Below are 22,593 nucleotides of genomic sequence, written 5' to 3'. Positions count from 1 at the left end.
ACCCATCCTCCTCTAACTCAGAAGTCATTTTCCTCATTTGATTTCCTCTTAACACTTTTTCATAACTTTATTATGGCATATGTCAGTCTGCCTTGAATTTTTTTCTCTGTTGTTTGGATTATGAATTCCTGAAGGGCAAGGATTGTGTTAATTTATTCTGTGTCCCCATATTGTTATAACATTTTTTAAAAAGTTTATTTATTTTGGGGAAGGGGGAGGACAGAGAAAGAGAAGGAGATAGTGAGAGGGAGAGACAGAATCCCAAGCAGGCTCCACCAGCACAGAGCCCAATGAGGGGCTCAATCTCATTCTGAGATCATGACCTGAGCTGAAATCGAGAGTTGGTGCCTTAAAATGAATGAGCCATCCAGGCACCCCTGTTATAATATCACTTAAAAAAAAACAGTAAAGCAATATTTGTTGATTAATGAATAAGTTTTTCCAAGATTCAGCAGTGTAATAACTTGTAGAGACAGAGTTTTCAATGGTTGTGGTTGTTTTATATGTTTTAATAACCAATATTTCTAGCACCATAGGGAATGAAGTATTCTACGTAAGTTAATTTTCCAGTTAACTACAAATATCCTTTTATATGCATGAAGTGATTTTCTTTTAATCACTAAATAGTGATTCATTTATTTACTCTTTTTTTAACCAACAAATATGTAAACATTTATTATATAATCCTATACACTAGGAATTTGGGATAAAAATCTTTCTAATACTTTTTGTGTTCTTCTCTGTACTAGTAGTAAGTTACCTTAGTAAAAGTAATTTATTCTTTAAATCCTGACTCAGACAGTATTTTGAATATCAGATATTGAGCTATAATACAGTCATATACATAATAGGAACTGTTGAACTAGTTAAGGACCATTTGCCTCTACCCCAAAGTGTATTACTTTAGTTGGGGTTCTACAACTAATTTTTAGTTTTCCTTTCTTTTTTTCACTTTTGTGCTGTTAGTGAGCTAGTTTCTTAGTCCCTTTGCTATTTTCTTCTTCTAAACTACTATGTTCTAGGATATCAGGTAGTCACATATGCTCATGTTCTGTATAAAATGTAAATTCATGGACTGTGAGTGAGGGTGTGAGTCAAAAGGAAGGTGCATGAGATAGAATAGGACATCTCTTGTGATACCTGAAATGAATTTTTAAAAATTCTTTGCAGAAGATGAATTTCTTCTCTTTTCAGTTACATTCTAGATAGTTGAAGTTGCCTCATATGTGTTGCTTTTTTTTTTTAATTTTTTTTTTAACATTTATTTATTATTGAGAGACAGAGACAGAGCATGACAGAGCATGAGCATGGGAAGGGCAGGGAGAGGAGGAGACACAGAATCTGAAGCAGGGTCTAGGCTTTGAGCTGTTGGTTAGCACAGAACCTGATGCAGGGCTCGAACTCACAAACCATGAGATTATGACCTGAGCTGAAGTCGGACATTTAACTGATTGAGCCACGCAGGCGCCCCTCATATGTGTTTCTTTTTAAGTCATATAAGACTTCTAGATAAAGTCAAGGGTTATAGTAAATATGTTTCAAATTTTTAGAAATTTAGTTTGTGCTAGTGTCTGAGTGTTCACAGATAGCTGCTACATGTCACTATGTATTTGTGGATCTACTCTAAGAAAAAATGATAAGTGCCTCATAAAGCAACAAATCAATCTCTGAATATGAGTGTGCTAAAAAAGCACATTAAGGAATGGGATCATATACTGTTTATCACTTACATAATGAACTTTGATTTTGAAGTCACGGTACCTTTTATTTTATCAAAATGACGTTTAGTCACTGTACTCACACGTTGTTTTCTTCAAAGTTCAAAAAAAAGAATTTTTATGATTCCACTTCACATTCCTTCTTTGATTATTAAGTAGCTCTGGCATTGTTCTGCTTACGATTTAGGTTTCTAATTGTTTAGTCTTGTGAATGTTTATTTAGACTATAAAGAACAACAATGATCTAATTTAACTATATTAAGTCATTTGGTAGTCTTTGTCCTTTGGCAAGCATTCAGCAATATAGTTCTGTAGATACAAGATATTTTTCATTTAACATAATTTTTTTTTGTTTTTCTAGGTTAAAAAATGGCCATACTATAGTAACTAATCAGCCAAATGCTTTGCTTATGAAAATTTTACCATCATTGTTTTTTTCCTTTTGGATTGAGAAAATGAACCCAGATATAGAAGAAAGTACGAGATGTTGGAAAAAAGTACCTGTTAAGCAGTGGAACATCTAATAATTAATTTGCAAGAAATTTTAAAGAAATAAAATTGTTATGCTTCGATTTTGGTATGATATTGACTCTCTAGCACATAGGTAGCCCTCCAAAAAAAATCATCCAATTTTCTAAATTATGGAAATTTTGTGGAAGACGTTGACCTGGATTTTGAGCCTCATCATGGCTTCATCGGAATGTCATAGTGACCACAGACTTTCATACAGTTCTCAAGGTAGGAGTCCTGCTTTTGAAAGTGACAAAAAATTTTGCTGTTAATTTGACGAGAAAAGATTCTGAATATTTAGTTTGGGTGAACATTTTCTTTGGGATATATAGTGATAGGAATGGAGGCCTACTGCATCAATTCAGTGCTAGTTTCATAAATCTTAAGGGCTCTAAGTGGACTGTTTATAACTTATACTAGCATTTAGCATTCAGTGTATTTTAGAGTTGACTGGTCTTTCTTAGAAGATAATAGACCCAGGCCTTTTCTCCTTTTGAATCCTAAACTTTAATAAGCTCATTTGTTGCTAGGAGTTACAGGCAAGGTCGTGTTCAAAAGAAATCCAAAGGTTTATGCTATTATAAAAGAGCAAGAAACCAGACATATTCTGATACAAGATCCTTCTAAAATGGACCCTTAGTGGAAAAATGCTTTCCAAACTGAAGAATTCTGAAATGAGGACTAGAATCTGAGTAAAAGAGTAAAAGTGGTAGGAAGTTCAACTTTTCAAACTCTAATCCATGGATCTCTGATTTTGAATCCATGAAATTGAACTTTATATCATAGAAAAGATCTTAACAGAGGTCCCAGGAGTGAATAACATTTTGTTTTCCATCATCACGTCTAATCTTTATAGAATTATTGGCAGAATACCTTTTTGATTCCCCTCCCATAAATCTATAGGAACTGATAATTTTTTGGTACAGATGAGCCAGATTTTCAAGGCTATTTTGGATTGATGTCTGTGTCTAGAAATCCTATATGTATGTAATGTAGCTTCTCAAAGTATATTAATAAATCCATAACATTTAGCATGAATTCTTATTTATAAGAAGTGAACAATATTGTCTTTTAATTTATTTCTATTTGGTCATAGTCTCATGGGAGTTTATATTTGTTGGGAACTCCATGTATAGACAACGAGGCAACGGACAGACATTTGGTTTTCCTTTGTGGTAAACCTCGCTAAAGAAAGATGTGGTTAAAAAGGTAGAATGGAAATATTAAGTACACCTAAATGAGGAAAACATATTTAATATCCTCCAAATTTCTTTTTGTCAATCTGATGAATTTTTAACAGCTTTATTACAGTACAATAAATATATAATTTACTTATTTAAAGGCACAATTCAATGGTTTATAGTATATTCACAGCCTCATATAACCAATTCTAGAATCAGTCAATTTTACTACAATCAATTTTAGAATATTTTCAACACTCCAAAAGAAACCCTGTGCCCATTAATAGTCATTCCCAAACTCTCTTCAAAGTACTCTCCACCCCAGCCCTAAGCAGCCTACTTAGGCTACTTCTGTTTCTAGAGATATTCCTACTGAATACTTCATACAAAAGGAATCATATAATATGTGGTCTTTTGTGACTGGTCCCTTCTACTTAGTATAATATTTTTAGAATGTTAGATAATTAACTTTGATAATGAAGGCAGTCATTATGAAGGTTCATTCATGTCATACTATGTATCAGTACTATGCAGAATAACATTCCATTGTGTGAATATACACCATTTTATTTATTCATTCATCAGTTGATGAATATTCAGGTTATTTCTCCCTTTTGGCTATTATGAATAGTGCTGCTATAAACAGTCATGTACAGGTTTTTGTGTGGATATGTTTTCATTTCTCTCGGGTAAATACCTAGGAGTGGAATTGCTGGGTCAGATGGCAGTTCCATGTTCAACCTTCTGAGGAGCTTCCAGACTTGTTTTCCAGAGTCGCTTCTGTATTTTCCAACTGATGATTAAAAAAAAAAAAAATTTCTACAAGGCTGTAGAAATTCAATATTAACTTTTTTGGATAACTTTCACAAACATTTTATCCAGGCTAAATTCTATTCTTTTAAATGTGTGTATTTTTCACTGTTATTTATTTCAATATAAAATATTCATATTTCCTATAGAATTTAGTTTTTAGAATCCACTAAAAAATAAATAGAAAAAAGAAAAATAGTCCTTCAAACTAATTTTAAAATGATGTTATTTTGAGGAATAAATGGAACTTAATTCATCATTAGATTTTAAACTTCATCTTGTTTAATATAACAGTTTTTGTTCATACCTCTCACATATGATGATGCATAGTTTTGACTGATAGAGTTTTTGTTGTTTATACTGCCACTTCTTTGTTCTGTTAAATTTTCTTTTCTTCCATGTGTTTTTTCTGGATTCTCTGCCTTGTGATTACAAAGAGGAATTCCTGACTTATCTAGAACACTACCAGCTAACTATTCCAATAAGGGTTGATCAAAATGGAGCTTTTCTCAGCTTTACTGTGAAAAATGATAAACACTCCAGGAGAAGACGGAGTATGGACCCTATCGATCCACAGCAGGCAGTATCTAAGTTATTTTTTAAACTTTCAGCTTATGGCAAGCACTTTCACCTAAACTTGACTCTCAACACAGATTTTGTGTCCAAACATTTTACAGTAGAATACTGGGGAAAAGATGGACCCCAGTGGAAACATGATTTTTTAGACAACTGTCATTACACAGGATACTTGCAAGATCAACGTAGTACAACTAAAGTGGCTTTAAGCAACTGTATTGGGTTGGTAAGTAGATGTTATACTTTTTTAGTTTCTGATGGGGAAATAAATTTACAATGTAAATGTCTTTCCTCAGATTAATAATATATAAAGAAATGGTTTAAGTAGGGAAGGTAACAGTCTTATTATTATTATTATTTTTGTTATTTCTGCTGCCTTTGCTTTTTATAGTCCTTTTGGTAATGTTTGCATTGACCTTTCAAAGTAAGGACAATTTCTAAAACCCTATATTATTTGTAAAATGAATTGAGTACATAGTAGTGTTAGGCTTTATATATAAAACAATTTTTTGAATAAGAATAAGGTATCCAAAATAAATCTGTTTTGAAACTTTTCATATATTAAAATGACACTTGCTATTAAATATGATAGAAAAATGCTGTTCCTAGTTATCAACACTGCTCTCTGTGTTTGGCATCAACACTAAGTATGCCACTGATAGTTTTAACAGCATGGTGAAATGAACCAATTTGAGATTTAGGAAAAAAAAATCAATTCCATTGTGAGATGTGCTGGCAGAGAGTGATGGGGATATGAAGGGGAGTTAGGACATAGTGGAGATAATGAAGGTCCATGTAAGGACTGTGCCCCTGGGAATACACAGCAAAGAATGAATTTAAACCACATTTTGGAGAGAAAATGCAGAGGATTTGTGTCTTCCTAATGTTTTCTTCCTATACATTAGTATGATTCCTAATAAGACATATAGTACATAGTAGGTATTTAAAAATATGTTTAAAAATTGAGATAAAATTGAACTGGGTGTGGGATGAAGGAGTGAAAGTAATTGAAGGTGGCGGAGGCTTCTTTTTTGGGTGACACGTATATGAATTATACTAGTTAAGAAAGGGAATGCCACTGGAGCGCTGGATTGGAGAGGAGTGTGATATAGTAAATGTGAGGAATCTGAAGAAATAGGGTTGAAGATGTCTAAATGACATTTGGGAAATACAGCTCTGAAATTTAGGAAAGAATTTAATTCTGGAAGCAAGTAATTTGAGAGTCATTAAGTGACTGTGAAATTGTGAAAGATGTTTGAGGAGTCAAAAGGGAGGGTAAAGTTGAAAATGGAAATTCTGCTACACTTAAGGGGATAGCAGAGTGTTGCCCATGTATTCTTCATCCTTTAGTAAGACTTTCTGTTTCTCATTCTTTTCCCCTCTATTTGTTAATACCTTTTTGTTTTACTTTGCTTCCTATTGAAACTGCATGGCCCATGTTGACTAACTTTGATTACTGAAGATGTGATCTGCCAGGTTTGTCCACTGAAGTCACTATTTTCTCCTTGGCAACTAATAAGGAATTTCTGAGCAGATACTTTGAGACTATGTAAATATCTTGTTCCTCATCACACTTTTACCCACCAAACTTAGTAACTCACACCTTCATTCTTATTTTACATTACGTTACATTTTAAATCAAATATAATATGTAAACAGGGTTTTATTTTTTTTAAATCCCACTTTTTAAATAAGCTCCACACCCGTGTGGGGCTTGAACTCACATCCCTGAGATCAAGAGTCAGCATGCTGTATTGACTGATCCAGCCAGGGGCCCCCTCAAAAGCCCTTTTAACCAATTCTGTTTTTATTTTTTGATTAAAAATTTTTTTCATGGTTATTAATTTTGAGAGAGAGAGAAAGAGCACACACCTGTGTGTGAGAGGGGAAAGGCAGAGAGAGACCGAGAGAGGAGAGAATCCCAAGCAGACTCTAGGCTGTCAGTGCAGAGCCTGATGCATGGCTCTGTCTCATGACCTGAGCCAAAATCAAGAGCTAGTGCCCCAACTCAGGTGCCCCAACCAATTCTGTTTTTTAATTGTTCTATATAAAATAATATCAATGTAGAGATCATTAGTGTCTTCTAATCATATTTCCTCACCCATTGTTTCATCATTACAATCCTTGCACCATAAAGACAATTCCTAACATTATTGTTTGTCAGTTGTTCAAAATATTGTCACATTTAGTTTTCTTTATATATTTGGGCCATGGCTTTCTTTTCTAGCTTTTATATTTCTAGAGTTTCTAACTACTGTTATTTTGTCTTATTGTAAAAAAAATAATGATTTCTTTACCAAATGATCAATATTATCCATTTTATTACACCTTGTATCTATTGCTTGGAATATATCCCATTCTTCTTTGGAGGCATTTTTCTCTTGGAATCTACTGGTTTAATTAATTTTTTGAACTACTGTACATATCTCATCTTGGGATGCTTCTTTCCTAGTTAGTTCTATGTCTTAACTCTTTTTGAGTTACATCTTTTTGAGTTTACATCATGATTTTATTGGAGAACATCTTCAAGTCATTACCTCAGAAAATGTGTCTGGGAAGTAAAATTTCTGAGTCTATTTGCCTATTTGAAGGTTACTGTTGCTTTTGTGTTTGGTTAATAATTTAGCTGGATGTGGAATTCTAGTTTCAAAAATCATTTTTCTTTGGAACCATGAATGGTGGAATTGGGAAAGGGAAATATGGGGCATCCAATTTATGATATGGCCTTATGTCTTAGGGAAAGATTTAAAGATCTTTAAAAAAATTAGCATTGATTCATTTTGGGTGACAGACATCTGCTTCTTGTTCTTTTCTTTTTTTTTTTCCTAAGAATTTTCCTCAATGAAGGTGATATGTGATATGATCTTCTCTTTATCCTTTCTATTTCAAGAATTCTATTAATTTCAATTAATTCTATTAAGAATTCTATTCAAGAAGCTATGGGTCTTGTTTCCTTATTCTTACTTCATATTTAATGGATGCTTTCAGTGTAAAGACAGACACTCCTTCAGCTTAGAGAAATTGAAAAAAAATTTTCCTTAGTATTTTTCTTTTCTTGTTTCCTACCCCCTGCATTTTTGTAGCTGGTTCTTTACTTCCCTTGTCCTTCTCTTTTTCCATCTTTTTCTTTTTTGTGCTAAGTTCTATGTATGAGATTTATCCAGTTTTGCCTTCTTTTCCTTCAGTTGATTTAAAAATTACAAGCAGTCATGGTTCTAATTTTCAAGAGATTCCCTTTTTGATTGTTCCTTTCTTTACATTTTATTCTTATTTCTTAGCTATGCCCAGAGTTGTTTTTCTGCATTTTCCATTATTCATTCATCCACACACCAAATACTTATAAGTACCTATCATGTATAATAGCCACTGTTCTAGGTGCTAGGAGTACGACAGTGCACAAAGGAGAAATCCCTATCATCACAAAACTTGTATTCTCTTGGAGAAGATACACAGTCAGATAAGTAGATAAAAATCACAGTATGTTGGATAATGATAAGTTCTCAGGTAGAAAAAATAGTGAGTAAAGACCTAAGGAAAATGAGGAAGGGAAGCTGACATCCAAAGAATAGGATTTCCAGGTGGAAATCTTCAAGTACAAAGATTTGATCTAAGAGTGTTTGGGGGACAGCAAGATTGCCCAGGCTGGAACTCAGTGGAAGAGAGGAAGTGTAATGGAAGGTGAGGTTAAAAAGAGAACTGGAGGCCAGATGGTAGGTTTTAGAGGACACAGTCAGGATAAAATCCATGACTCCAAGCTTGAGGTCTGAGCAACTAGAAGAATAAAGCAGCCATCAGTTGAGATGAGAAAGACTCAGGCATTTACTGAGATGGAAAAGCTGTAGGAGGACAAGATTGTGGGGTGATATATATCATGAGTTCAGTTGGGCATGTTAAACGTGAGGTGTTGTATAAGATGGTGGGTATACAAGCCTGGATTTGGCAGAGAAATGTGAATTATGGAGTTATAAATTTGGGAGTCATCAATATATAGATGACATTTAAAGCCAGGAGGTTATATGAAATTGCTTGGGGTGGGGGAATAATATAGATAGAATAAAGAAGAAGTTAAAAAAAAAGTGGTTTAAGGAAATGAACCTTTGGACACTCCAGGAGGTTAGGGAGCTCAGAAAGATGTGGAGGAGACCAAAAAGCATAGTGGAGTAAGAAAGTTGAAGGAAAGCCAGGCAAAAATCCTAGAAGCTAAGAGAAGGAAGTATTTCAAGAGAAAAATGCCGCCATTGGATTTATCAATGAGGAGGTTGTTGGTGACCTTGACAAAAGCAGTGCCGAAGTCATAGTGGCATTTGGAAAACAGAGAAAAGAGTACATACATAATTATTTTAAAGACTTTAGGAAAAGTAAGAAATGATCAGTGACTACAAGTATGAATGAGTTCAGAGGAGGTTATGTTTTGTTTGATAAAGGTGGGAATGATTATGTGGAGAAAAGGAAAATTTCTCTAGTGATATCCTTGATAGGTGAGAAGGGATGGAATCATAAATAGGATCACTGTCCTTAGTGATTAGGAGAGTAGACAGTTCATCCATAATAAGAGGAAATAAAATAGATTGTATGGATATGAGATGCAGGCAGGTGGGTATTTGTGTTGTAGGACTTTGCAGGAGGTTGTATGATGTTTAGTGGAATGGAACGTGGCAAGATGAGGTATTAGGGGATTAAGAAAGTATAGAATATTTATCCAGGTGAGCAGGATACTGAGTGTATTAGAGAAACATAGTACAATTGCCTTGATGCATTAAGAGCACAGTTTAGATTATGGTTATGAATTTAAAGTGAGACTACTCAGCGTCTTGATGTATCTTTCAGTGGGCAAATGAGGCTGCAAGCTTGCAGGCCCAGAGTAGCAAAACTGATCTAATCAGAGTTGTGGGGTAGCCAAATAAATTCTGTGAAGGGAGAAAAGGGCAAGGGAATTGAAGGTGGAACTGAAGATGGATTAAGAGGGAAATGAGGACATTTAGTGGATGGAGGATAATGAAAAGGTGGTGGGATCACTGGGTTCTGGTGGGTGTAAAAGGACTAACTCTTGGAAGGGAGGTATTAGAGGGACAGTGCTGGAAAGACAGAAGGATGCGATACTTGAAATTGAGATTTGGGCAGGGTTGCAAATATTGAAAATACTGAATTCTAGGGGTGTACTGTGGGTCCGAATGCCTAAGATAAAGTGAATGACAAGATATTTGTTGAACGGGTTAAGGAATTGAGACAGCAATGGGTGAAGAGACCATCTCTGTCAGTAGCCCTTAACCTGGGGCCCATGAATGGAATTCAAGGGGTTTGTGAACTGGACTGGGGAAAAGTGACATCTTTATCTTTACTAATTCTTCACTGAAGTTTAACATTTCCTTCAATTATGAATATAGGTAACAAACCAATAAAGTAATAGTTCACCTCAATAAAAATTATAGATATTTTCATATCATGTTACAGTTTTTGTAGGTTCTTCAAAGGACTATGTTAATCACTATTACAAAATTATGATAGCCATTAGATCCACTACACATCTTCTTATTTAAAGTCTTACAAAAAGCCATGTGTGTTCCTATAGTACATTTTAAAAATATTTTGATAATGGTATTTTACTACAACTGGTTTTCTTTATAATCCTATATATTTTTTTCGATGCTTACAATTTTATTCTGAGAAGTAACCCCTAGTCTTTACCCCCACTAGACTTCTAAAGTGATCTGGGGCACACACACAGAACTTGTAAGAACTGGTGACTTAAGATACTGAAATCAACGATTATTTCAGGAATGGTATTGCAGAGAGTGATTGATCCAGAAGCTAAAATCTTCAAGAAATGAGGAAAAGTGACTATGGGTCAGTAAGTAGATAACTGCACCTAATGGAGGAAGAAGGTGATGGCATGAGTTTGGAAGCTGGTGAGGGGTTTTTTGTTTTGGAGGCGGGAGAGAGCAGGGATTGTTTAGAAATGGCAGTGAATCACAAGGACACTTACCCTAACTCCAAGTCCAATAGGAGGCAGGTAGGAGAGAAAGCGGAGGATCCACCATTCCAGAGGATTACAGGGAAGAAAGAGTGTGTTTAGAGAGATTCAGGTGTTTGAGCAAAAAGAAGTGAATATTCACAAATGCAGCTGAGCGTGTTTGAGGAGGCACAGTGGATGTGTTTTAAATGGCGAAAGGGGAGAGTAGGATACGAGATCTGAAAACATGATGCACATAACCATATGGGGACTAGAATCCAGGGGTTGGGTCTTGGGCTTCTTGTAGGGTTTGTGTTGTCAGGGAAAGAGGACATGATGATTTTGATCCTGATGGCCTGAGGCAGACACTGTAGGGATGAGTGGGGATGCTGAGGGAAGTGAGAGCAGGGCTCTTGCTAGGCATGTGCAAATTACTGGGACCCGCACTTAACTCAGGTCCTCCATCTTCTACCCTCAAACACCTTTCTAAGTTCAAAATCTTTTTTCCTTTTCTTCCCTCTAGCCCCAGTAGCTCTTTGCTGTATTCTGTATGCATGCTTATATATTGCCTTTGTGTTCGCCATTCCCACTGTCTGATCTGGTCTTTCATAAGATTGCTCCTTTAATTTTGTTCAGTTTCTGTCCAGATATCACCTTATTAGAGAGGATGTCCCTGACCATCTTAAGCAGTATGTATACTTCCTTCACTTCTGATTACTCTCTGTCTTCTTACACTGCTTTATTATTTTTTCTTAACATTTAACACTACCTGATTGGTCATTTATCTGGTGACATGAATTCCTTTTGTCTAGCTCCTTCCACCAAAATGTAAGCTCCATGTAAGTTGAATGTTGCCCCAGTGAGGCAGTAGAGCCCTGTGTTAATGATGTCAGGTCTCAAATCACAGTAACCATATCCCAGTCATGGCCAATTATTAACTCAATGATCTTATTCTATATACTTCAATTTCCTTATCCATAAAATGAAGACAATTATTACAAAAGTCTTATAGGGTTGTTTTGAGGTTTAACTGGAACACACACACACATGCACACACACACACGTGTGTGTGTATGTATAAACTGTATATATGTATTTATATAAATGTGTGTCCGTATATGTGTGTGTGTGTGTGTGTGTGTGTGTGTGTGTGTGTGTATGAACTGTGTATTTATAAGAGAGAGTAAGAGCAGTATCTGATACATGACAGGCACTTTAGAATGGTTAGCCATTATTATAATTTTGATCTCTTATCAGTCACCCTGAAAGGGAAATAAAGATTTGACTGCTTCTGTAGTGGCTACAAAACAAACAAACAAAAAAACTGCATCCCCACCACATAGAATAGTACTTGCCTATGTGATAGGCACTCAGATCATCTTTGGTGAAAGAAAGAAAAAGTTAAGTCAGAAACAACTCTCAGAGGGTAAGGGGATTATACTATAATGGCTAAGAATCCAAGCACCGAAGTCAATTGAATGAGTTGGTTACTTAACTTTATTCAGTCTCTGTTTCTCATCTGCAAAGTCAAGCTGATAGTAGTACTTACTTCAGAGAACTGTTAAGATTAAATGAGATAATGAGTATAAACATCTCCCAGAGTACGTAACACAAAATCTCTGGATTTTTTTCCAGTCTTTCCATTCTTGAAACTAGAGATTTTGTTTACTTACCAGGCTTCTGACTCTGTTTTTCCCCAGCAACCTGAACTTCTTGTCTGGGACCTTTCAACATCCTTCTGCCCACAGTTTAGCATGATATGATTTTAGTGCTCCACCCTTTCTGGGCAGTACTCTCCAACCCCACTTCGTACACTTCTCTCTTATAAAAACTTCTTAAACATGCCCTCTTTTCTGCAGGAACCATGCTTGCTCAGTTTGCTACCACGCTGTTAATCTTCCTAGTAATGTAATTCATGCTCAGGTATTAGAGTTTGTTAATGGCATATTATGTTAGGCCTGTCAGTATTTGCACTTAATTTAGGGACTAATACACTTAAAGTAAAGCAAACAATGGTGAAAATAACATGAAGTACCTAATCCCTGTTTTTTTGTTTTTTGCATTCCTTAGCTCATTTCGCGTGGGTGCCTGCCAACTTCATCTATAAATTAGAGCAGTTCTGATTATGTCTTATCTTTCTTTCCAAGCATGTGGTACTTAACATGAATTTCCCTAAACACAATCATAGAGGTTTAGATTCAAAGGGACCTTAGAGATTATTTGGACCAGAGATTTCCAGCTTTTTTCTTTTTAAAACAGCAAAACCCTCTCCTCAAATGAAATGTTATGTGGAAACATACTATATAGATTAATAAAAGCACAGTCAATTGCTGAGCCCAGGAATCCAAGCCCTATAGGTCTCCCTTTGTTGTCTGGGGCAATCCCCTGAGGGCACTTTCCTGAAACCCTTAGGGCTCCCCAGAGTGCTGTTTTAAAACCACTAATTTACACCAACCCTTTCATTTTTCCAGCCGAGGAAATACACCCAGAGAGTTTGTGTTTTATCCAGTGTTACAGGATAAATTAGTTGGATTAAGAGCAGTCTTCACATGTGCCATGTTTAAGAAAACACTATTGGACCTTTATGGAAGGTCTTATTTCTAATGCAGATAACTTTTTCTATCTCATTTCTTTTAATCAGCCAACTTTTATTTGGTGTTCATACTACATAGGGGATACTTTCTATGACTGTAACTGATATAAAGAATTATATCAGTGAGACACAACCCCTGCCTTCAAAAAGCAAGTAGTACATTTGGGAAGATAAAATATGCAGTAGAAATGTTATACCAAATTTAAATATAGCTTCAATACTTGAGATGTAGCAAGGAAGTGTGGAATTAATTATAAAGAATGATACCAATAATAAGCTTTTTTTGAGCTCAGAAGTGGGTGCTGATACTTCATTTGGACTAGAGAAAGTTTTAAAAAGGAGCTGTGGTTGAGCTCTGTACTTGGCTACATAAATAGGTGTAAGGAGTATGTCATATGAACAAGAGCAAAGCTTCTGTGAATTGCAGCTCCTACATTTATCTCTATATAATGCTGGGGAGGTTCTTAACCTCTGAGCCTGTTACTTGGTCTGCAAAATGGGGATATATCGGATGTGTATCAGTTAAGTACATATTAAGTGGTGTAACATAAACCTTAAAATGTCAGTAGTTTATCACAATAGAGATTAATTTTTCCCTTATATTGGTGTTTATGTTGGACAGCTTTCCATGAAGTCACTCAGTGACCCAGATTGCTTCTCTTTCAGCGTCTGCCTTCTGTGGGTAGTTTTTCAGAGAGTAGAGAATTCTCCTGGGAAAGGTTTTCACGGGCTGGGCTTAAAAGTGGTATATAGTATCTGCCTGTTTTCCATTGGCCAAAACTTGAACGGAGCTATACCTGAACACAGAAGATGTGGTGCACAATTTGGAAAGGAAACAAGTTTTAGTGAACACAAAGAGGTCTCTGCTTCGTCAAAGAGTTTTGGGGAAGATTGGAGGAAATATATGTGTCATGTTTAGTATAAGGCATGGGGGCATGTAGAAGAATTTAAATGTCCTTTTCAAAGTATAGGTAAATTTATAGAAGGTACATATTGCTAGGTACAGATAATCCACTAAATTTCTATTAACATGCATTGTAACTTCTTTTTGGAGAGATATCAACTTATTTTTGACTCTTGTTAATAAATGATAATTAATATTTAAAATGATCCTTCCTGGTAAATTCTTTGTTTCTTTTTCTTTTAGCATGGTGTAATTGCCACAGAAGATGAAGAATATTTTATTGAACCATTAAAGAATACCACAGAGGATTCCAAACATTTTAGTTATGAAAATGGCCATCCTCATGTTATTTACAAAAAGTCTACCCTCCAGCAACGACATCTGTATGATCACTCTCATTGTGGGGTTTCAGGTGAGTGCGTGTGTGGTTTTTACAAAGTCTATTGTATTGTATTGCCACTCTCTTTCTTCTGACACTATGGTAAGTGAGGTTAATAATAAGTGTAAATAGGAATTTGGGCAATTGGAATGATAATGCCCAGAGTTCTTTTAAAAGATGTCACCTATCCAAATGCCATAGGATTTCACTCATATTTGGAATTCTCTCTTTCCATCTCTCTCTGCCCCTACCCCACTTGCACTCACACGCACTCTCTCTTGCTCTCTCTCTCTCTCAAATTAAATAAATAAACATTAAAAAAATAAATAAGTAAAATTGAAGAAATGTCTTAAAAGAAAAAAAAGAAACATACAGCAGGGACATTAGTGGTCAAAAAAGGCTTCATGGCGTCCGACTTCAGCCAGGTCACGATCTCGCGGTCCGTGAGTTCGAGCCCCGCGTCAGGCTCTGGGCTGATGGCTCGGAGCCTGGAGCCTGTTTCCGATTCTGTGTCTCCCTCTCTTTCTGCCCCTCCCCCGTTCATGCTCTGTCTCTCTCTGTCCCAAAAATAAATAAAAAAATGTTAAAAAAAAAAAATAAATAAAAAAAAAAAAAAAGGCTTCATGGAGGAAGTGACTTCTTTTTTTTAAATTTTTTAAATTTACACCCAAATTAGTTAGCATAGGGTGCAACAATGATTTCAGGAATAGATTCCTTAATGCTCCTTACCCATTTAGCCCATCCCCCCTCCCATAACCCCTCCAGTAACCCTCTGTTCTCCATATTTAAGAGTTTCTTATGTTTTGTCCCCCTCCCTATTTTTATATTATTTTTGCTTCCCTTCCCTTGTGTTCATCTGTTCTGTGTTTTAAAGTCCTCATATGAGTGAAGTCATATGATATTTGTCTTGGACTAATTTCACTTAGCATAAGCGAAATTGCATCCATGTAGTTGCAAATGGCAAGATTTCATTCGTTTTGATTGCTGAGCAATACTCCATTGTATATATATACCACATCTTCTTTATCCATTCATCCATCAATGGACATTTGGGCTCTTTCCATATTTTGGCTATTGTTGATAGTGCTGCTATAAACATTGGGGTGCATGTGTCCCTTCCAAACAGCATACCTGTATCCCTTGGGTAAATAACTAGTAGTGCAATTGCTGGGTTGTAGGGCAGTTCTATTTTTAATTTTGGGGGAACCTCCATACTATTTTCCAGAGTGGCTGCACCAGTTTGCATTCCCACCAGCAGTGCAAAAGAGATCCTCTTTCTCTGCATTCTCACCAACATCTGTTGTTGCCTGAGTGGTTAATGTTAGCCATTCTGACAGGTGTGAGGTGGTATCTCATTGTGTTTTTGATTTGTATTTCCCTGATGATGAGTGATGTTGAGCATTTTTTCATGTGTCGGTTGACCATCTAGATGTCTCCTTTGGAGAAGTGTCTATTCATGTCTTTTGCCCATTTCTTCCCTGGATTATTTGTTTTTAGGGTGTTGAGTTTGATAAGTTCTTTACAGATTTTGGATACTAACACTTTATCTGCTGTGTCATTTGCAAATATCTTCCCCCATTCCATCAGTTGCCTTTTATTTTTGCTGATTGTTTCCTTCGCTGTGCAGAAGCTTTTTATGTTGATGAGGTCCAAGTAGTTCATTTTTGCTTTTGTTTCCCTTGCCTCTGGAGACTTGTTGAGTAAAAAGTTGCTGTGGCTGAGGTCAAAGAGGTTTTTGCCTGCTTTCTCCTTGAGGATTCTGATGGCTTCCTGTCTTACATTTCATCTATTTTCAGTTTATTTTTGTGTGTGGTATAAGAAAGTAGTCCAGGTTCATTCTTCTGCATGTCGCTGTCCAGTTTTCCCAGCACCACTTGCTGAATAGACTGTCTTTATTCCATTGGATATTCTTTCCTGCTTTGTCAAAGATTAGTTGGCCATACGTTTGTGGGTCCATTTCTGGGTTCTCTATTCTTTTCCATTGATATGAGTGCCTGTTTTTGTGCCAGGAAGTGAATTCTAAGCTGGGGCCTGAGGGATAAAGAAGGTAGCTGTGCACAAGTGGAAGAAATGTGGGTAAAGTGTTCCACATAGAGGAAATAGCATTTACAAAGTTTCTGAACCAAAAGAGAGAATGTCACATTGCAGTCATTACCAGTTCCTATAACAGGATACATATTAGAATGTGGGCTGCAGGGATAGGAGTGAATTTCACACTGGGTGAGAAGTGGCAGTGAGAGATGAAACTGAAGTGACAAGGAGGACCCAGACACAAAGGGCTTGTAAACCATGTTAAGGAGTTTGTTTATCTTAAGTGTGCTGGAAACCCATTGAAAGGTGTTAAGCAATAGGAATCACATGATCAGATTTGGGTGTTAGAAATATTCTCCTGGCAGTCCTATAGAGACTGAATAAGAGAAGAGCAAGACTAGAGGTAAGGAGTTAGGAGGCTCTTTAGTCTAAAGATTAGAAAACTTACAAAATAGAGGATATTTTGGCTTGGCATGATAGAAAGAATATGGTTTACTCTAGCTTTGGACAAACTACCCAGCCTGTCTGAGTACTTCTTTCAGCACACATTAATCACTCACATGTAATTTTGCTATTATTGTGATTGAGATGACTGTTTCTAGAATTTAAAGAACTTTTGTATTAAAAAAAAAGATTAGGAGTGCCTGGCTGGCTCAGTCAGTGGAGCGTGCAACTCTTGATTTCAGGGTTGTGAGTTCAAGCCCCATGCTGGGTGTAGAGATTACTTAAAATCTTAAAAAAAAAAAAAAAAAAAAAAAAAAAGAAGATTAGATTTGTTCTGTGTAGTTCTAGTAGCTGAAACCAGAGGCAGAGTATTGCAGAAGCAGGTTTTAGCTTAATACAAAGAAAAGTTCACCAACAAATGATTTTAGGAAAAAATGGTATAGGTTCAACAAGTAGATTTATAGAAAATAGAATGGGTTATCTTATGAATTAGTGGATGCATCACTCTTTAGTTTATATCCATATGCTTCTTGGGCTCCTTCTGCTTCAAATATAAGTGCTCTTTGGAGTTCTTTCTTCAGCTGACTGTTCTCTTTTTGCATATTCTTTTCATGAGTAATCTCTGGAAGGTCCTTCTTGATGAAGAATAATTGGTACTAGAAAAAGGTGACTTAAAGTGAATCCACTTAAGACATGAAATAAAATTTCATAGGAAACAGTGAAAGAAAATTCATTGAGTAATGAAACTAAATATTATGGAAATAGTTTAGTTTTTTCTTAAATTTAGCAAAATTTAGGCTATAATTACAACTATATGTAAATTCTTGAAAAACTAGGATTAAAATATTTAGTTGTTTATTGTGAAACAATTTTCTCATCACTTTTGCTGTAACATGACATCCTTCATGATCTTAAAGATCACTTTTTGCAAAAATACTTAATGATTTCATAATATTCTGAAAAATATCTCTTGACCCTTAGATATTCAAGTTATCCTCTTTTGAAGTGCCTGTCTTATTATTCACTGGCCTTACTGGGGCAGATCCTTCTTTTTCTAAGGTTTAAGCATGAGTCAAATAGTGCAGCAAATCCACTCTTAGTGCCATCATAAAATTCTGCCCTTTTTGGGGAAGATTTTCTTTTTCCACAGTCTCTCCCCCTAGATTACTGTGCTATTAGTGGAAAATAAAGCAGGTCAATGATATATTCTTGAGTAACTAAAAAATCTTGAGTGGATTACTGTGACTATTTCCTAACTTTTAATCTATTCACCAGTCATTTCTGTTACCTTTAACACCAGTCCATTTAGTTCAGACCCCTGTTATCTCTTGCCTATACCACTATAATGACTTTCTAACTGGTCTTCCTGTCTTCAGGTTTGTTGTTCTGTCTTTAGTGTGTTTTCTCTTTAAATCTAGTTTAATTACACACCTTCAAACACTTCACTGGCTTCCCATGAGTGGAAAACATTATAGTAGTTCCATAGGAATACCACTAGAAAAGGTATTTTGTGTTTAATGAGTTTGAGATAGGTCTGGTTAAGAACTACTGATCTTGGCTGGGGCGCCTGGGCGGCTCAGTCGGTTGGGTGTCCGACTTTGGCTCAGGTCATGATCTCGCACTCCGTGAGTTCGAGCCCCGCGTCCGGCTCTGTGCTGACAACTCAGAGCCTGGAGCCTGTTTCAGATTCTGTGTCTCCCTCTCTCTCTGACCCTCCCCCATTCATGCTCTGTCTCTCTCTGTCTCAAAAATAAATAAACGTTAAAAAAAAAAAATTTAAAAAAAAAAAAAAAGAACTACTGATCTTGGGGTGCCTGGGTGGCTCAGTCAGTTAAGTGGCCAACTTTGGCTCAGGTCATGATCTCACAGCTCATGAGTTCGAGTCCCGCATCGGGCTCTGTGCTGACAGCTTGGAGCCTGGAGCTTTCTTTGGATTCTTTGATTTTGTCTCTTCCCTTACCCTACTTGTGCTGTCTCTCTCTCTCTCTCTTTCAAAAATAAATAAACATTAAAAAAAATATTTTAAAAAGAAAAAAAAAGAACTACTGATATTAATTCTGATACTATTTTGACAGCATAATTCAAATGACATGTGCATTTATGGGTGTTAATTGCCAATTAACTGGTTATTGGGAACTCAATTTTATATCAAAATATAAGTTGGAAAAACCATTTTGAAAGTGGGTATATTTATCTCCTATTCAGATATAAACTTTCCCATTCTAATTAGATTATGCTATTAATTTTTAAAAAATTATGAAAAATACCTGTTTTTTTGTAGAAAATTTAGTAAGTATGTGATAAAAAGAAAAACAAGGAAGTGAAAGTTGCTCCTTTACCATTACCCAGGTATAACTGAATGCTCCTATTATCCATTGTTACAGATATTATTGTGTCTCTGTACCTGCATGATTTACTTATGTATTTATTAGATAAATATTCATTTAGCATGTATGTGTCAGGCTAGATATTGGATATGCAGCAATAAATAAAACAGGAAAAGTTTCTGCTCCCATGAAGCTTGTATTCTAGTAAAGAGAGACAGTTAACTAAAAAATCAACCAAGGAAACAAATACATAGCCAAGTACCAAGAAGTAATAGTGCTTTTAGTGAAAAATAAAGCAGGTCAGTGCATTAATTGTGAATGACTGTATGCATTTAAACATATTTTGAGATTGATGAAAAATATAAGATCTTATATCAGGTGGCAAAGAGATCCATGTGTTTGGTTTTGGGGAAAAGTTATTTATTGTATATGTTTATGGAGGAATATTTTCTTTAACATTCTATATTCTATGCAAAATTAAATTGAGCAAAGCATATGTAATGAGTGTGATTTGAATATCTACAAATCTTTGTTATGAAATAAAATTAAGTCAATTGCATATCCTATATTAGACTAAAAAAGATATTAGTACAGATGATTAAACTTAACGTTAAACAATTGACAATTACAGAATGTAGATACTGGTTTGTAATGATCTAATCATACTGGATTGATTTAATTTTTAAAATGAAACCAGAGGAGTGCTGAGGCCTAGGGGCACTTGTACCCCAATGTTTACAGCAGCACTTTCAATAATAGCCAAATTATGGAAAGAGCCTAAATGTCCATCCACTGACAAATGGATAAAGAAGATGTGCTGGCCTTGTAGAATCGGCTTGGGATTCTCTCTCTCTCCCTCTCTCTCTGTGGCCCTGTCGCATTTGCACATGCTCTCTATCAAAATAAATAAATAAACTTTAAAAAAAAAGAATGTCCATTAAAGACATTATATATACATTTATCTGATGGAGTGATAAGCAAACAATGTAAGTCTGAAATTTATGAAAATGATGATAACAGTAGCTACCTTATACTGAATGCTATTTAATGAGAAACACCGTTGCTGTGTTTATTTTGCCCAATAATGTCTAATTCTTTTCATAGTACTTGAAATAAATATAAGGTGAAATTGGATGGATCAGAGAAGTGAAAATGACAAAATAATGGAAATTAAATCCTATATTTAGACATTTAGGCTGTCCATCCAGAGAAAGGGAAAACAAGGCATGATTTGAATACATGAGTGGTTTTAGGATCATGGAAGACTGAGCAAAAGAAATTGGAATTATGTTAATGCAGAAAGGATTTTGACCATTTCAGCACAATATTACTATAAACTCAGTGGCTTAAGCAATATGTTTTTATTATCTCACAGTTTCTGTGGACCAGAAGTTGTACATGAATGAATTATCAACTTAGCCTTAGCCAGGACCGGGTTCTCATCTGGTCCTGACTGGGGAGGAATTACCACGTTTATTGGCAGCATTCAGTTCCTTGCTACTATAAGACTGAAAACTTTAGTTTGGGGCTGGTTGTCTGCTAGAGGCTGTCTGTAGTTCCTCGCCATGTATAGTTCTCTAACTTGATTGCTTGCTTCCTCTAAGCCAGCAAGGGAAGGACTCTAGGAAGAAAAATGCTACAGTATTATGTAACATAATTATGTACTCATTGATATATAATCATATACATTGCATTATCTTTGTTGTATTATACTGTTTAGAAGCAAGTCACAGGTCCCATCCACACTAAAGGGGAAGAGATCCCACAAAGTGTAAACAATAAGAAGTCTTGGTGACCACCTTAAGAGTCTTTCTAGAATAGGGGAATACTTATTGGTTATCTGGAAGTTATACTTTTTTTTCATGTTTGTTTATTAATTTGGGGGGAGAGAGAGAAAGCGAGCATGTGTGTGATTGGGGGAAGGGCAGAGAGAGAGGGAGAGAGAGAGAATTCTAAGAGGCTCTGTGCCATCAGCATGGAGCCCAATGCAGGGCTCGAACTCACTGTGAGTAAGATCATGACCTGAGCCAAAATCAGGAGTCAGAAACTTAACTGACTGAGCCACCCAGGTACCCCTGGAAGTTATACTTTTAATGTTTATTTCTTTTGGAGAGAGAGAGATACAGAATGTAAGCTGGGGAAGGTCAGAGAGAGAGGGAGACACAAAATCTGAAGCGGGCTCCAGGCTCTGAGCTGTTAGCACAGAGCCCAATGCAGGGCTCGAACTCATGAACGTTGAGATCACGACCTGAGCCAAAGTCAGACACTTAACCAACTGAGCCACCCAGGTGCCCCCTGGAAGTTATACTTTTGAAATAAGAAATACCATGTCTCTGCCTCTCTGGACCTTTAGGAATAAAAATACTTAATTTATATGAGTTTCAAAAATATTTTACTGATACTTTTCATAGTCATTTCCATCTCTTACTGCTGAAAACTTATATCAAAGTAATTTCTAAAAGGCAAAGGCTAAAGAAATTAGAAAAATAATAGAGAATACTGCCAATTTGTCAAGCGTATTATATAAATTAATCTGATTTTCCTCACTAAGTTTGTCAATAAGTAGAGGTTAGAAAGACTTCTTATTCAACATACAGATATGAAAGTGAAGTATGCAGAGGACCTGTACCTTTTCAAGTTTATTAAATAAAGATGAATATAAATCAGTCAAGTGTTTACAGATGCCATCGTACTAAAAGGTTGCCTGTGTACTGAAGGACCAAATGTCTAGAAAATGAAGGATTAAACTGTAATCCACAGTAAAATGTAGTTTAAATCAAGTTATGCTGGAACCATAATCTTGCAACACTCATTCTAACACCGTTTACCTCTAGGTTTTAGAAGAGGAAAACTTTGGGTTCTCTGTCAGTATAAATACTTGTACACCGCAAAATTAAATAAAAAAAAAAAAATTCAGTCTTTTCGAATTGAGATTTCTAGGTATGCCTGTATGGCTCAGTTAATTTAAGCAACTGACTCTTTATTTCGGCTCAGGTCATGATCTTGTGGTTCATGAAGTCAAGCCCTGAGTGGGGCTCTGCACTGACAATATGGAGCTGCTTATGATTCTTTCTTTCTCTCTCGCTGCCCCTCCCTCAATTATGCTCCCTTCCCGTCTCTCAAAATAAATACATAAACCTTAAAAAAGTATTGAGATTTATAGGGCAGAA

General features: G+C 35.8%; 2 protein-coding genes across 3 annotated transcripts in view; both read left to right on the top strand.

Annotated features, from left to right (window-relative positions):
- CENPK (centromere protein K) overlaps positions 1-2,141 on the top strand; it is a 57,173-nt gene extending 55,032 nt beyond the window's left edge. For both annotated transcript variants that reach the window (XM_042940264.1, XM_042940253.1), the window contains one exon: positions 2,080-2,141. In XM_042940264.1, coding sequence (XP_042796198.1) covers positions 2,080-2,084 — 5 coding nt within the window. In that variant the 3' untranslated portion in view covers positions 2,085-2,141. The remainder of the gene's footprint in view (positions 1-2,079) is intronic.
- Positions 2,142-2,357: 216 nt separating this feature from the next.
- Positions 2,358-22,593, top strand: part of ADAMTS6 (ADAM metallopeptidase with thrombospondin type 1 motif 6) — a 295,715-nt gene continuing 275,479 nt past the window's right edge. The window contains exons 1-3 of the mRNA XM_042940219.1: positions 2,358-2,456; positions 4,657-5,021; positions 14,486-14,654. Of these exons, the coding sequence (XP_042796153.1) occupies positions 2,360-2,456; positions 4,657-5,021; positions 14,486-14,654 (631 nt within the window). The 5' untranslated portion in view covers positions 2,358-2,359. The remainder of the gene's footprint in view (positions 2,457-4,656; positions 5,022-14,485; positions 14,655-22,593) is intronic.

This window comes from Panthera leo, chromosome A1 (genome assembly GCF_018350215.1).
Source record: "Panthera leo isolate Ple1 chromosome A1, P.leo_Ple1_pat1.1, whole genome shotgun sequence".
In the NCBI taxonomy this organism is placed as follows: domain Eukaryota; kingdom Metazoa; phylum Chordata; class Mammalia; order Carnivora; family Felidae; genus Panthera; species Panthera leo.
This window is presented reverse-complemented; position numbering and strand designations above follow the sequence as displayed.